Genomic DNA, 15,276 nt, shown 5'->3' with positions numbered 1-15,276 from the left:
TGGGTATGCTATATCATCATTGATATTTTTAAATATCTGAACATTGACAGGGGCTAGGCATTGTTGAACTCTGTGAGGGAAAAGGCAGAGCCAATGGGTTTAAATTACAAAAAGAGATTCTGCCTAAATATAAGGAAAGGACTTAGCAGGATTCAGAACCATCTATGAATGGAAAAGACTACTTCAACATAGTTCCTTGATACTGGCAGTGTTCAAGGAATAACAGACAACTTTATGATAGGGTTAACTATAGAGAATTGTTGTTTTATGTAGATTGCTGAAGAGTGAATTTTAAATTCTCTCCTATGCCTAAGATTCTATGACTTTACAATGATTTCAGGGGTTAAAAATTAGTAAAACAAATGTATTTGTTTCTAATACATTGTGTCTAAATATGATATACCACAAAAGCAAAATACTTACCACTTCTTGGTCTTTTTATAAATAGTTTTTTCTTTGGAAGGTTTAAACCCTTACTACTAATAACTCTCTCAGTGCCTGCAGTAGTACATCTTTCCTGTAAAGGTGTAGTATCTGAAACAGCATCTAATTTAGGTGTAAGGCAATAGTTCCTGTTCCAAATGCTATTCACATTCCTTGTCTTCTGATCAGGAGCTTTGTCATTCCACCCTTGACTTCTTGACTGGTGAGGCTAGAAAATTAAAAAATAAAAAACACAATACCTATGTGAAGGGGAAAAGTCAACTTAATTTCCTTCTGTGATCAAAATAAATTACATATAAAGTTCATAAATTTGACAAATTACCCTTATAAAGAACAGCTGTTAAGGATACATCTGCCCTCTATTAACATTTTCTACTTTAGCAGTTCTACATTTTCCATTAAATAGCTTGTGTTTCTAAGTCTGTTTCTCTTCAATGAGGTGTTAGTGACCTTGATAGCCCATCTCTAAGAAATAAAGAACAGGTCTGCCTAAGATGGCGTTACAGAAAGAAACTTATCTTAATACATTAGATAAAATATGAAATAATAACAACATTTTAACAATTTTTCTGGTAACAAGCAAGGCATCACTTATAAGTACAGTTTGGAATAGACTTCAGTATATGCCTACTCTACGTTTCTAAAAACTAATATCATAAAACAACATACATGTATCAACTTTTTCTCTTTCAGAACATGGTTTAGGTTTAAACAAAAATTATTTTAATCATAAAATTGTTAATTCACGTTAAATTCACATGTGGCATATTTTTATTCTCCACTATTAAATCAAGGTTCTCTTAGGGCAATCTATACATATTGCATAACAGAAGCTACTTTACCATGCCAGTCATTGAGTATAAAATAAAAATGTTATTTAAAATAGTTAGTATAAAACATTTCCCCAAATGGAGTCAGTAGGATGACTACACAGCATGACATATTACAAAGAGCACTGCTGTAAGGTCAGCAGCTATGGAATTCCAGTTCAGTTACTAGAGTCAGTATGCAGGAATAGCTAGCTTGCTGGTCTTGAATTCAGGAAGATCTGAATTCAAATCATACCTCAGATATTTATTAGCTAAGTGACTTTTTTCCTCATCTAAAAAACGAGGTGGTTGGATTTGAAGGCTTCTAAAGTTACTCTCAGGAAAAAATCTAAAAACCTAAGAGAAGAATTAAGAAGCTTGATATATAATGATAAGGAATTTTTTAAAAAGGTATTTTCGTAGAAGAAGAAGAGGAAAAAAATTCTGGAATTCTAAATACTTGTGGCTCTAGAAAACCTACAATAATTAGCAACACTGGGCTATTTAATGTCCTGACAAATTTGGCATTCTGAGCCCACAACAGGGAGAAAAAAGATCCTTTGGAGTTCTTGGGACAAGAAAAAATTCAAAGTAACGTTTAAGCTCCCCAAATGTCAACAGCAATACAAAGCTGCAGTTGGAAAGGATTTTGAAGGTCATCTAATCCCCAGCTTCTTAAACTGTGGTTTAAGATCCCATATATGGCCTTGTATGGGGTTCACGAAATTATGATTTGTTATCAGTAAATGTTTGATTTGTATGCCTTTTTTATATACCTATATGCCCAGAGTTATGTAAAAATTTCTCAGGTGAAAAGGGGTTGCAAGTGGAAAAAAATTTAAGAAGCCTCCTCACTATGCAGGTGATTCAGTCTGTTAAACAGTATTTATTAAGTCTCCCTATGTACCTAACCTATGCTAAATGCTAGGGATATAAAGAAACATAAAATACAGTCTCTGGCCTCAAATGAGTTTACAATCTAATGGGGAGACAAAAAATATATATATGGGAAGGAAAAAGATCAACTAAGGAAAAAATTAGCACTAAGGAGAATTTTTAAAAATTTACTGTATAAAGTAGAATTTTAACTGGTACTTGAAAGAAGCCAGAGAAGACAAGAGGCAAAAAGCAGAAGGAAGAGAATGAGATACAAGTCATTAATAAATAGATCAAAGTAATATAGGTGGGGAGCATCTTTGTGGAGTGAAAATAAAAATACTGGTCAAGGGCACAAAAGTCAGTTAACTACCATTTTTAAAGTGTCTGCTGTATGCTGGCACTGTGCTAAATGCTCGTTGCTCAGAGAAGTGGGAAAAGAAAGAGTTTTAAGTTACTGTTGACAAAGGAAATTAAAAAAAAAAAAAAAAAAGATCAAGCATATCAAATGTCACAAAGAAGTCAAGATGAGGATAAGACAAAAACCCAAACAATAGTGTTATAGCATAAACCCAAATAAAAAATAATCTCAAAAACATGATTTTTAATATAATAGTGCCTTAAAGTTATTCTCTTACTATAGAGAGACAATATAACTTCTACAAAAACAAAATGTAACAAAGCAAACAAAATTGTTGCCATTCAAATTTAAGGGTTGGTTAGGTAAATATTACCAAATGAAGTCAATGGTACACCTCCAGAAATGTATTTGAAGCATGCTTTTGCAAAGGATTCAATTTTTTAAAAAGTTACCGTAGCAGTGTCTGGGTTATAGTCATCAATTTGTTCCATTGTATTTATATCTTTATTACCAAGTGCAATCTGAAAGGCAGTGGTATCATCAAGATATCTAAAAGTCAATCAGATTAAGGAAAAGCATTGAACCTCATAACCTACTAAAGAAAATTCTACAATGTAATGGGTAAAAATGTTACCTGCATTAACAAGAAAAAAAAATCTACAAATATGACAAAAATTATATGATTATTTAACACATATATATTGGTATACACAAGAAAACAGAGTATAGTTTTCTTGTGCTAAGTTCTTGTTCATTTATTTACATATGAATGGCAGGAAATTTGAAAAAATAACCAGGATTTTAGAGCTCCAGAGGATCAGGTATCTGGGGGCTTCTGAATGAAAAAGAAGAGTCTAGGGAGATGGAGTAGTGTCTCCTATGCTAACATCCCATATCCTCAAATATCTCTCTTGGTCACCTTAGTTGCCATGCTACTAAAAACCAATATTGCCTTTGCTATGTGTGAACTATGTCAATGACCCCACCCCAGGGCTACATTAATATTACTCTCAAGTCAGTCTTCATTTTAAAAAATGTTTCATGTCGAACTCCAAGTAAATGCAAAAATGATTCATAAATGCTGTTAAGTGATTATTTTTATTTATTTTTTTTTTCTGAGGCTGGGGTTAAGTGACTTGCCCAGGGTAACAGAGTTTGGAAGTAATAAGTGTCTGAGACCAGATTTGAACTCAGGTCCTCCTGAATTCAGGGCTGGTGCTTTATCCACTGCGCCACCTAGCTGCCCCCAGATAAGTGATTATTTATAAATAAAAAAAAAAACTTCCTCTAATATGTTTCCATGGAAGAGTAACTAAAACAAATTTTGAAAAATAACATACACACACAAAACATATTTACATATTGAAAAAATAAAATTAAGACAACTTCTCTTATATGAGAATGTCACAGTGAACACATTATCATAAAAGTATAGATGAAGAACAAGTTAAATTCCACCATTCAGTTCACAAAGGATACTGTCCAGCATAGTGTAGTGTATTTGGATCAATGTCATCTTCATAGGCATTAAGAGGAACAAGTTTCCTTTTGATGGGATCAAAGACTAGTTGATAAAGAAAAGTATTGTTGGCTCGAATAAATCCCTTGATATATTCCTCTGGTACTGTTATATTCATCTTAAGATAATGCCCAATTTTCTTGATAACCTAATAGTAGACATCAAAAAGTTACTCATAAGTTATCTTCAAATAAACAAAAAAAGTCCTAATACTATATTTTATTCTAATTCTGGGAAGGACAAGAAATAAAAATTACTTATTTCTACATAAACAGTTACAGAAGGACAAGACCAAATGACTGTCTAAGGTACAAGAAAAGATTATACATTGAACTAAAATGTTTTATTTCATCCTTTTCTCAATTCATTAACAAGAAATTGATGAAAACAAACATCAAAATGATAACATCTACCCTGTTTCCATTTTTTCAATTAACAAATTAATAAAATTAAAAAAAAAATCTCTAGATCCAAATGTTGTTGGGTTAAAAACAGTCAATTAAAGTGTTGAGTCCCCAAAGATTATTTGCTCTATTTAAAGAGTAAAACTTCTTTAGTGGATAAAGAGACTGATGAATTTAGTTGTTTTGGTGGAAAATGAACAAATCAGAATTTTTATAAAGGTAATAGCAAACAAAATAAAGGATTTGTAATTCAAAATCAATTCTATTCTTGATTCTACAGAATTAATTACCTTTTGTGCTTTCAATATTGAATGCCCCATTTTTTGAAAACAGAAAATAATACTTCATCTCAAACTCAAGCATAAAATAATGTTTAAAACATCAAAAGGTTCCTGATGACTAATTTGAAATGCATTTATGTTGATGAAAATAATGTATGAATCTGAAGCTTTAGAAAAATGCAGTATCATGTTTTTCTTTTTTGCATTTTTAAAATTATTATAGCTTTTTATATACAAAACATATGCATGAGTAATTTTTCAACATTAACCCTTGCAAAAACTTCTGTTTCAACTTTTCCCCTCCTTCCCTCCCCTAGATGGCAGGTAGTTCCATACATGTTAAATATGTTAAATACAGTACATGTATACATATTTATATAGTAATCTTGCTGCACAAGAAAAACTGGATTTAGAAAGAAGGTAAAAATAACCTGAGAAGAAAAAACAAAAAGGCAAGCAAACAATAACAGAAAGAGTGGAAATGCTATGTTGTGGTTATCACGTTTTTCTTATGGAGATAAGGTTATTCCAAAACTTAAGGGCATTTTTCAATTGATAATTAATAGATAACATCGTCAAAGGAAATGATATAGGTTATCAATATACTGAATTGGACCTCAGACTTCATCAGTAGAGGCAATTTTTTCAGTCAGGAAACCCCTCTCTTCTAATGTTCTATTAAGGCTTAATAATAGGCATATGATCTGTAATTTATGGACTCAAAGTTTCCTAGAAAGGGGGTAAGTGGCTTGCTGATCATACAATCAGCATATGTCAATAGGTCTGAACCCAGGAAGTTCTGATTCCAAGTTATATGCAGCTAACTACAATGCATCTCAGATGTGCTGAAACTTTTAAAATTTGTCTTAATTCAACTGTTTATTCTAACTCTGTAGGGGAGGGGAAAAGAGGGAACCTAGTCTCAGAGACTGAAGTTTGAATTGAGTAAAATGATGTATACCTTTATAATATCAGGATTATTGGCTATTTTTAGTAATTTGCATGCCTTGGCTAAGCCAATTCCATGGAGTGATGAGAGATAATCACAGCCTGACAGAACACACATGTAACGAAATTTTTCTTCAGTGAAAACATCCCCAAGCTGTTTGCACATTCCCAGTCGAGCCTGATCAATTTCCAATCCATTTCCAAGTTTGTCCATTTTTAAAATAACCTTGAATTTGGAAGGAAAAAAACTGTTAATCTTCAAATAACCATTTTTCTTTTATAAAACAGGTTATCAACTAGTCATTATAAGTGATAATTATTTTATCTTATGGATTGCAATTATTTTAAAAATTTGTGTTTAATGAGTGTAGAAATAAAGGGAATTTTCCTTAAAATGATAAGCAGCATTTACCTAAAACCACAACAAGCATTATTTGTAATGGGGAAAAGGCAGATACATTCCCAATAAGATCAGAGTAAAACAAGGATGCCCATTATCACTGCTATTATTCAATACTGTACTAGAAATGTTGGCTTTAGCAATAAGAAAAAGAAATTAAAGGAATTAAGATAAGGACTTAAAACTATCACTCTGTGCAGATAATATGATGGTATACTTAGAGAATCCTAGTGAATCATCCAAAAACCTACTTGAAACAATTAAGAGCTTTAGCAAAGTTGTAGTATATAAAATAAATCTATATAAATTATCAGCATTTCTAAGCTCAGCAGCAAAAGACAGAGAAATTATACTTAAAATAACTGCAGACAAAATAAAACAATTAGGTGTCTACCTAACCCAGGAACTATATGAATATGATTACAAAACATTTCTCACACAAATAGTAAGATCTAAACAATTGGAAAAATTTCAATTGTTCATGAGTAGACCAAGCTAATGACAATTCTACCTAAATTGTTTAGTGATGTACCAAACTGCCAAAAAATTATTTTATAGAAAAAATAATAAAATTAATCTGGAAGAACAAAAGGTCAAGAATATCAAGAGAATTAATGAAAAGAAAAAAAAAAAAATACAAAGGATGGTGGTCTAGCAGTACCAGGTCTAAAATTCTATTATAATATACCTACATCTCATACTTCACACCAAAATAAGGTCAAAATGGGTATCTGATTTGTGCATAAAGGATGATACCGTAAGCAAATTAGGAGAGCAAGGGATAGTTTACCTACCAGATCTTTGGAAAAGATAGGAATTTATGGCCAAAGAAGAACTAGAGAACACCATGAAATGCAAAATGGACAACTTTGATTATATTAAATTAAAAAGTTTTTGCACAAATAGAACACAAAGATTAAAATTTTTATAACCAGTCTTTCTGATAAAGGCCTCATTTCTAAAATATATAAAGAACTGTGTCAAATTTATAATACAAGTCATTCTCTGATAAATGGTCAAAGGATACGAACAGACAATTTTCAGATGAAAAAATTAAAACCATCTATAGTCATATAAAAAAATGCTCTAAATCACTATTGATTAGAGAAATGCAAATTAAAACAACTCTAAGATGTCACCTCACACCTCTCAGATTGGCTAAGATAACAGAACAAGATAATAATAAATGATGGTAGGGATGTGGGAAAACTGGTACACCAATGAAGTGTTGGTTGGAATTGTGAACTGACCCAACCATTCTGGAGAGCAATTTGGAACTATGCCCAAAGAGCTATCAATATGTAAATATCCTTTGATTTAGTAGTGCCACTACAGGGTTTGTATTCCAAAGAAATCATAAAAGAGGGAAAAGGATTCACATGTGCAAAAAATGTTTGTAGTAGCTCTTTTTGTAGTGGCAAAGAATTGGAAAATGAGTAATAGCATACAATTGTAATGGAATATCATTGTTTTATAAGAAATGAGGATGAGGTTGATTTCAGAAAAGGCCTGGAAAGTTTTACATTAATTGGTGCTGAGTGAAGTGAGCAAAAATAGGATCAACTATGATAGACTTAGCTCTTCCCAGCAAAGCAGTAATACAAGATAATTCCAATAGACTTGGGATAGAAAATGCCATTCATATCCAGAAAGAGAACTATGGAGAGTGAATGTGGATCAAAGCATACTATTTCTCCCTTATTTTCTTTTGTTTGCTTGCTTTTTCTTTCTCATGTTTTTTTCCCTTTTGATATGATTTTTCTCTTCCAATATAATTCATAAGGAAATGTTTTTTTTTTTAATGTGCATGTATAACCAAGAAAAAATAATATTAAAAAGAAAAAGTAATTCTTGTTTAAATCTTATTCAGAATACCACCAAAATGCAGAAAGGGAAATGGAAGGCAGAAGTGACTTTTATTAGGAATATACAGCTGATATTTAACCAGGACTAGAATCCAAATATTCTGATTCAACCGGTATTCCTTAAATCTCATCATGTTGATTCTCTTCTTACCTCATAGGATTACTGTGAAGATCAAATAAAATATGTGAAAACATTTTAAAGAACACAAAGCATCATAAGATAAAGCAAATGGATCCCAAATCTTGAAGATTTACTAGGAAAAGCATCAAAATTAAACTAATTCTCAAGCAAACCACAAAAAAAAATATTAAAGCACCAAGACCTTTCCTCATTAACATTTTATATCAGATGCTTTAAGTATACATATTAAAACAAGTAATTCTCTTCAATATCCATATCACCTTAACCAAAAAAGACTGTTAGGATGAACTTTTAAATACCTTTTTACACCCAAAAGCAAGAAGATCAGAGTCCTCTGTGATTATAGCATGTACAATCCCAGTTTTATTAAGGTAGGCCAACTGTGCATCAGCTTCATATGGAGCAACTATACAATCCACTCCCTGGGCTCGTGCAGCCTAAGAAAGAGATCAATATGAAGAGTTAGCAAGGCAGCATGCAACTCCCTAGTCCTCAATACCAACTGTATCAATATCCATAAAAGTTCAATATACAAACTGTATTAGGTGATTTTAGAATTCAATGTTTAAACTGTACTGGATGATTTTAGAGTTAGAAGGGAGCTAAGAGGTCATAGAATGTCTAGCATAAACCTCACCAATCGCAAGATCATTTTATTATCAGTTCTAGATATTAATGTATTTATCATTTTTTGAGATAGTTTTACTTAGAGTATCTGCAGAAGGAATTACCTCTTTCTCTATCATCAATAATTAAGAAATTAAAGCAATCTATATTTTAGAAAATGGAAATTATTATACATACAATCTTTTTAATAAAATAAAATAAAAAATTGTTTCTAATTATTCAACTTACAAATAAATGGAATACATAGTTAAGGTCCCTGGATATTATAGTCCACTGTTTCCTCAGAGCACAGGCTCCCAGAGTTTTTTCCAACTGGACAAGCAGGCTTTTAAAATATTCCATTTCATTCAAACTTTACTCTAACCTTTAGAATTTATTCCTAAGGTGATATGTTATAATGGTAATTTGTCCTTGTAACTTCAATGCACAGAGTTTTGTACTGATTAGACTTAACAAATCTTTGTTAAATTACATTTTCTTCCTTCCTTGAATATCTGCTTTTGAAAGTCTATGACAAGAGTTCTTCTTTCCCAGAGAATGCTCCCAGGATATTATCTTTTTTTTCTATTACCTTCATCCTCCAACAAATTCCAGCAGTTTACAATTAATTTTAACATCAAATTAGCATATTAACCTATTTGTTAGCAATAATATAGCTTACTTTAATTACTTGATGCGCCATGCTATGTGTGATATTGATAGAACGGGCAAAACATTCCCGTGCTTCTGTAGTCTTTCCCTCTCGAAGAAGCTGTTTTCCCTTTAGAAGGTTGGTCTGACGTCTTCTACAGGTGAATATAAGATCAGCCATTTTCAATAACCTTTATTATATCAGCATATGACATGTCTAACAACTTGAAAATATCTTGAGGCGAGGTACAATATCGTATATTTCTTAAATATCTTTCAAAAGTACAACAGCAATGCAAACAGCTATCTTTCAAAAGCACAATGGCAATGCAAACAGCAGATATTGAATAAGTGGTTTTTAACAATAATACTCTATATATCTCAGAGAAAAATCACTTGATGTTATTTTTCTGCCAAACAAGGAAAAAATAAGACCTTAAATTAATCAACATTTTCCAAAATTAATAATTTATTTCTAGTAATCTTACTGTTCCACTATTTAGAATTAAATTAAGTCCTGTTGACAGAGAACAACTATAGGACAAAGGTTCCCAAAATCAAAATTGGGGAAATAAATGAATGTATAGTAGGAGAAAAAAAGGAAATACTAAAATACAGGGAAAAAAAAGCAAAACAACTTACTCTCTTCGAGCCTTTTCTACTTCTTTTTTAGATGGTAAAGTACAACCATCAAATACCAGAATTGGCTTGATTCCATGAGACAGAAGCATATTTACAAATTTCATACAAAATGCTACATACCTATGAGAAACAATATAATTTAGTACATAGTTAACTTTAATATTGAAAATCATATATATAAAAATCAAGTATTTTTACTCAATACTATGATTTGCAAATTCATGTACATAATGTTGAGTGGATGATGGAAAATTATGAACTGTGTCACCTCATAAAACAATGAAAAGTAAAAGAAGAAAAAAATGTGTAGAGCTTGAAGTTAACTAAGTTAGATGTCCTCAAAACATCTGACTAAATATTCATGAAATGGAACACTTTTTTTTGGCATTTCTACAGCAATATGATTTTATATCATATGCCAAATGTGTTACTTATATGAGCAAGTAGAAACAGCTTAAATAAATGAAGTTTATAAGAGCAGTTACACCTTCCCCAATATATATAAAAATTACTACTTGGGCCTGCCTATATTTCTACTGTTATTGCCCTTGAGAATGCTTCAATTCAGCCATACTAGCTCACTTGCTGTTCCACACACACAACATTCTATCTCCTTCCTCCATGCCTTTGTACAAGCTGTACTTCAAAGTCTAGAATGATCTTTTTTCTCACCTTTACCTCCCTTTTGGAATTCCTACTGCCATTAAAGGGTTAACTTATGTGCCATCTATTATATAAAGCCCTTCCTGATCTTCCAATTATTAATGCTCTCCCTCTAATCAATTTCTGTAGAGGGCTAAAGATAGTAGAGGAACTCTGGGTGAGATATACGACCCTTCAATCCAGAGAGAACCATCTAGCAATGTCTGGTTCAGCTCCCCATCTCCCCTAAGAGTTCTCAGCCTTCCTGAGAAGTCAGGGGGTGGTAGCAACCTGTGTTGTAACAGAAGCAGAGGGATATCAGGTGGCAAAAAGTTATCTACATACAACAGCAAGTTGTTTATGTGGTCGCTCATGCACAGTATATAGTTAGCGCATGTGCAGTGCTGCTATAGTTATATAAGGGTATTAGGGCATATAAGAGTGAGAAAATTTGGAATAAATGAACTCCCTGTTTGACCATCTATGTGAGTCCTGCCTCTTCACTTCTCTTCTAAGACCAAAGACTTGGGTGATACCGAGATCCTTCAGAGAGCTAGGCCGGACATAAGTTTTTATTTTCTTAGTGGACTTTATATTTATTTAACTGTGTAAATATTGTTTCCTCAAGCAGAATGTAATATTCTTGAGGTCATGGATATCTTTATATCTCCAGAGCCTAACATGTTACCTGGCACACAGAAGGCACTTAATAATGATTGTTGATTATGATTCAAAAAACACTTAGGGACTAAAGATATTTCATTGAATATAAGTTTTCCCCATTTCTTCCTTCACCCTCACCATCCTCCTTCTCCTAAAAAACTGAAGAAACAAAAAGATAAATGAGAGTAGCTAAGAGGCATAGACCTGAATTCAAATCCAGTCTCAGACATTCAGTAGCTGTGTGATCCTGAGCAAGTTACTTAATCCCGTTTGCATTAGTGTCCTCATCTGTAAAATGAGTTGGAGAAGGAAATGGCAAACTATTTCAATATCTGCCAAGAAAACCCTAAATGGAGTCACAAAGAGTCAGACATAGTTGAAAAACAAGGTTTATAAGGTTTTTGATATACATGATCTAATTTTAATCTTCACCAACTTATTATTCACATTTTATTCACTCCCGTTTAAAAATCTTAACACTATATCATGCTGCGTTTTTCAGTGTGTCAGTGTACTTTCTCAATATATTTATGTACTTCAAAGCTGACTTTGAAGATATGATAAAAGAGCAGCAGCTTCCACAGCTTTTAACAGCTTAATAGTCACATAACTGAACTACAGAAAGTAAAGAGATCCTACTATATCTGTTATTTATTGGCCAAAAATATCCCCACAAAATGTTTGATGTGGTAGAACAAAACACAACCATAAAGGCATTCTTCAAACAAGATATTTCTCACATATGATGTAAGATTATACAAGATTCCTTAACAAATACAACCACAAAAGTTATCTCTGTTGAATACCTTTTTGCCCATCACTATATATACTATATTTATTACCTGAAATATGTCTTATTCAAAAACATCTTGCCTTAAAATCTCCAGGAGGCAGGAGCTTACAAATTTGCCATAATAGTGTATTTCTAATAGGAAATGCTATGAAACATAGGAACTGATTTTTAATGTATAATTAAAATTTAATTAAATTCCCTTTTGAGGATCTTTTAAATTCACTTCATATATTAATGAATTATCATATATGAATTACTGTCCCTTGAAAAATTATCAACATTTCTGTATTATTCATACCCACTGTTGTTTCATATTATCTTGTGCCTTTTCTTTTGGCTAGTAAGTTCATCCCAAAGGTGGAAAGGAAAGGAATCAATAAACCACACAAACATTTGGAGCATACTCTGTAATGAATAAAAGTGGCAGAGAAAGACAAACTTGACTATACCAAGGTCCCTGAATTTGGGCAGCTAGATGGCACAGTGAATAGAGCCTGGAATAAGAAAGATTCATCTTCCTGAGTTAAAATTTGGCCTCAGACACTTAGTAGTTGTGTGAGCCTGAACAAATCACTTAACACTGTTTGCCTCAGTTTTCTCAACTGTAAAAATGGGGATTGTTACAGCAAATATTTCATAAGTAAGGTAGGTGGTATGAGTTAACATTTGTAAAGCATTTAGCACCAAGTCTGGCACAGAGTAAGATAATACTGGAAAGATGGGATGAAAAATCATTCTGTGGAAGGCTTTTAATCTTTAATGCCCTGAATAAGGAATCTAAATTTTATAGATGAAGAAAGGAAGCATACTGAAGATATTTACACAGGGTACGAGATCTTTGCATCATTTTTATGGCCAAAAAGATTGGAGAAGGGAACACAAGTAAAGTGAGTATGATAGCGTGACAGGGACAAATAGAATTGACAGCTATTGTAGAGAGGAAATGAACAGGACCTGTTAACTGATTAGATGTGATCAATGAAAGAATCAAAGTCAATCTTAAGGTTAGAACACAGGAGCTTATGTGAAGAAAAGGTGAAATTAAAATGTTATTTATTTGTAGGTCTTATAAGATTACCGTCTGAAAATTTTTAATGTATTAGAAAACATAAGAACTGGAAATAACCTATAGATTTCATTGACTCATTATTACAAAAGAGGCTATGGTGTATTAGTCAAAGTCCTCCAAAATTGAAAGCAATAATTAGTATTATTCCTCACAAAATATAATATTGCAAGAAACACTAATGATAGCAAAGAAAATATTTATACTAAAATTTTGGTTGTTTACAACTAACATGGTCAAGAAGACAACTGGCAAAGAATGGCTGGAATAGCAAATAAAATACATTTTTCCTTTACATATCTAACATGTCACAAAAAATTCCAGTACTGAACTAAGTGAAAATTTCTTTCTGACAATCAGCAAATGTTATTAAATGCTACTATATGCTGGGCACTGGAGATACCAAAGAAAGACAAAACCAAGACCTATCCTCAAGAAGCATGCATTCTAATGGGAAGATGAAATATATATACTACACATATAGACTAGATGGAAGGCAATCTGGGTAGGGAAGGCATGGAAGGGTAGGAGAAGGTGTTGAAGAGATGTGGTTTCAGTTGAAGCCTGAAGGAAGTCAAGGAATTAAGACCAGTGGTCCTCAAACTTTTTAAATAGGGGCCAGTTCACCATCCCTCAGACTGTTGGAGGGCCGGACTATAGTAAAAACAAAACCTCACACTGTCTCCGCCCCTCAGCCCATTTGCCATAACCCAGTGGACTGCATAAACGGGCCCAGTTTGAGAATCCCTGAATTAAGATGTGGAGATGAGGGGGCAGAGCATTCCTGGCATGGGAGACAAAACAGGCATGAAGATGAAATGGACCATTGTGTTGAAAAATTGTAAGTAAGCCTTTGTAGATGAATTGAAGAATTTTAGAGAGCAATCAAGTCTAAGAAGACTTAGGTAAGAAGCCTGGAAATAAGAGGGAGCCCCTTGAGCTTTATGACAAGGTATAAAGGGCTGAAACTCTTGAGTCAATGCACTGAGGTAGGACAATGAGCACTGGAGACTAATTACCGATTGGACAATACTCTGTAAGAATATGCTTGGAAAATGGCCCTTTCTACTATCCTATGCTGGCCCAATCATTTTGTGTACAGAGAATTGTGGGAGGGACTAGGAGGTGGAGAGACTAGCCAAACTCTCTGGGCGGGAGGAAGAGGTGAGGTCACCAACGACCATCCCCTTCACTTCTATTGCTAAAGACAAAGAATAAAGACTTTTGCTTATCCTGACTCCAACTGATTCTAAGGTGTCATCACAACAAGGTCAGACTTCACTTTAGGAAAAATCACCAGGAAGGCTGGATTATTACCCTGAATACATACTTGAGGTAGGGATATCCGTTAGAACACAACAACAATAGATCCAGGTGAGAGGTGATAAAGGTTTGATCCAGAATTGTTATGGTGTGAATAGGGACAAAGTGTAGCTTATGAGAGATGCTATGAAGACAGAAAAGACAAGGTTAGGCAACATATTGTATATGTGGAGTTAGAGTGAAGAGCAGATGATATTAAAGATCAGGTGACTTTTTCAACAAAAAATCCATTCAATGTTATAACTTAAGAAAATGACATCATTTATCATTAAGAAATAATCAACAGAAATATAAACCAAAAGAAACAAAAATATAATGGGATTGCCTGTCATCTAGGAGAGGGAGGGGAAAACTTGGAAAAGTGAATACAAGGGATAATGTTGTAAAAAATTATAATTATAAAATTAATAAATTATTTTAAAAAAAGAAATAAAAATATAGATTAATTCATACTTACTGATCAGTAGGTTCACCTTTGGCTAGCTTTTTCAGCACAGGCAAAGGCTCCTTTGTGAAGCCAACAGTATGTATCCACAGCTACCACCTGCCCTTTATACTTTCTTTATATGGATGGGTTCAGAAGCATCTTTGATAAACTGAAGCAAACCTTGTATCCCCATCTTGCCAGTTATGCATGATAAAAAAGTTGAAACATGGAAATTTTAATATATATAGATATATACATATAAAGCTTATTTTAAAAATTCATAAAACAAAATAGTTTATTTATTTTCTGGCCTTCTGAAAACTATTAACCTTTAAAAGTATTTAATGAGCTTCCAAAAAAGTGGTTAAGATAAAATAAAGAGCTTCCCTTTCCCAATCAGGTTCTACCATTACA

The 15,276-nt window shown here is 32.8% G+C and overlaps 1 protein-coding gene across 1 annotated transcript in view; it reads right to left on the bottom strand.

The window, feature by feature from the left end:
• EXO1 (exonuclease 1) overlaps positions 1-15,055 on the bottom strand; it is a 30,602-nt gene extending 15,547 nt beyond the window's left edge. The window contains 10 exon segments of the mRNA XM_074262515.1: positions 424-652; positions 2,943-3,039; positions 3,970-4,157; positions 5,656-5,868; positions 8,349-8,486; positions 9,338-9,461; positions 9,949-10,068; positions 14,893-14,921; positions 14,923-14,997; positions 14,999-15,055. Of these exon segments, the coding sequence (XP_074118616.1) occupies positions 424-652; positions 2,943-3,039; positions 3,970-4,157; positions 5,656-5,868; positions 8,349-8,486; positions 9,338-9,461; positions 9,949-10,068; positions 14,893-14,921; positions 14,923-14,997; positions 14,999-15,055 (1,270 nt within the window).
• Positions 15,056-15,276: the final 221 nt, after the last annotated feature.

The sequence above is a fragment of the Sminthopsis crassicaudata genome, chromosome 4, assembly GCF_048593235.1.
Source record: "Sminthopsis crassicaudata isolate SCR6 chromosome 4, ASM4859323v1, whole genome shotgun sequence".
NCBI classification, from domain to species: domain Eukaryota; kingdom Metazoa; phylum Chordata; class Mammalia; order Dasyuromorphia; family Dasyuridae; genus Sminthopsis; species Sminthopsis crassicaudata.
The sequence above is the reverse complement of the archived record's forward strand: the minus strand, read 5'-3'. Positions and strand labels throughout refer to the sequence as shown.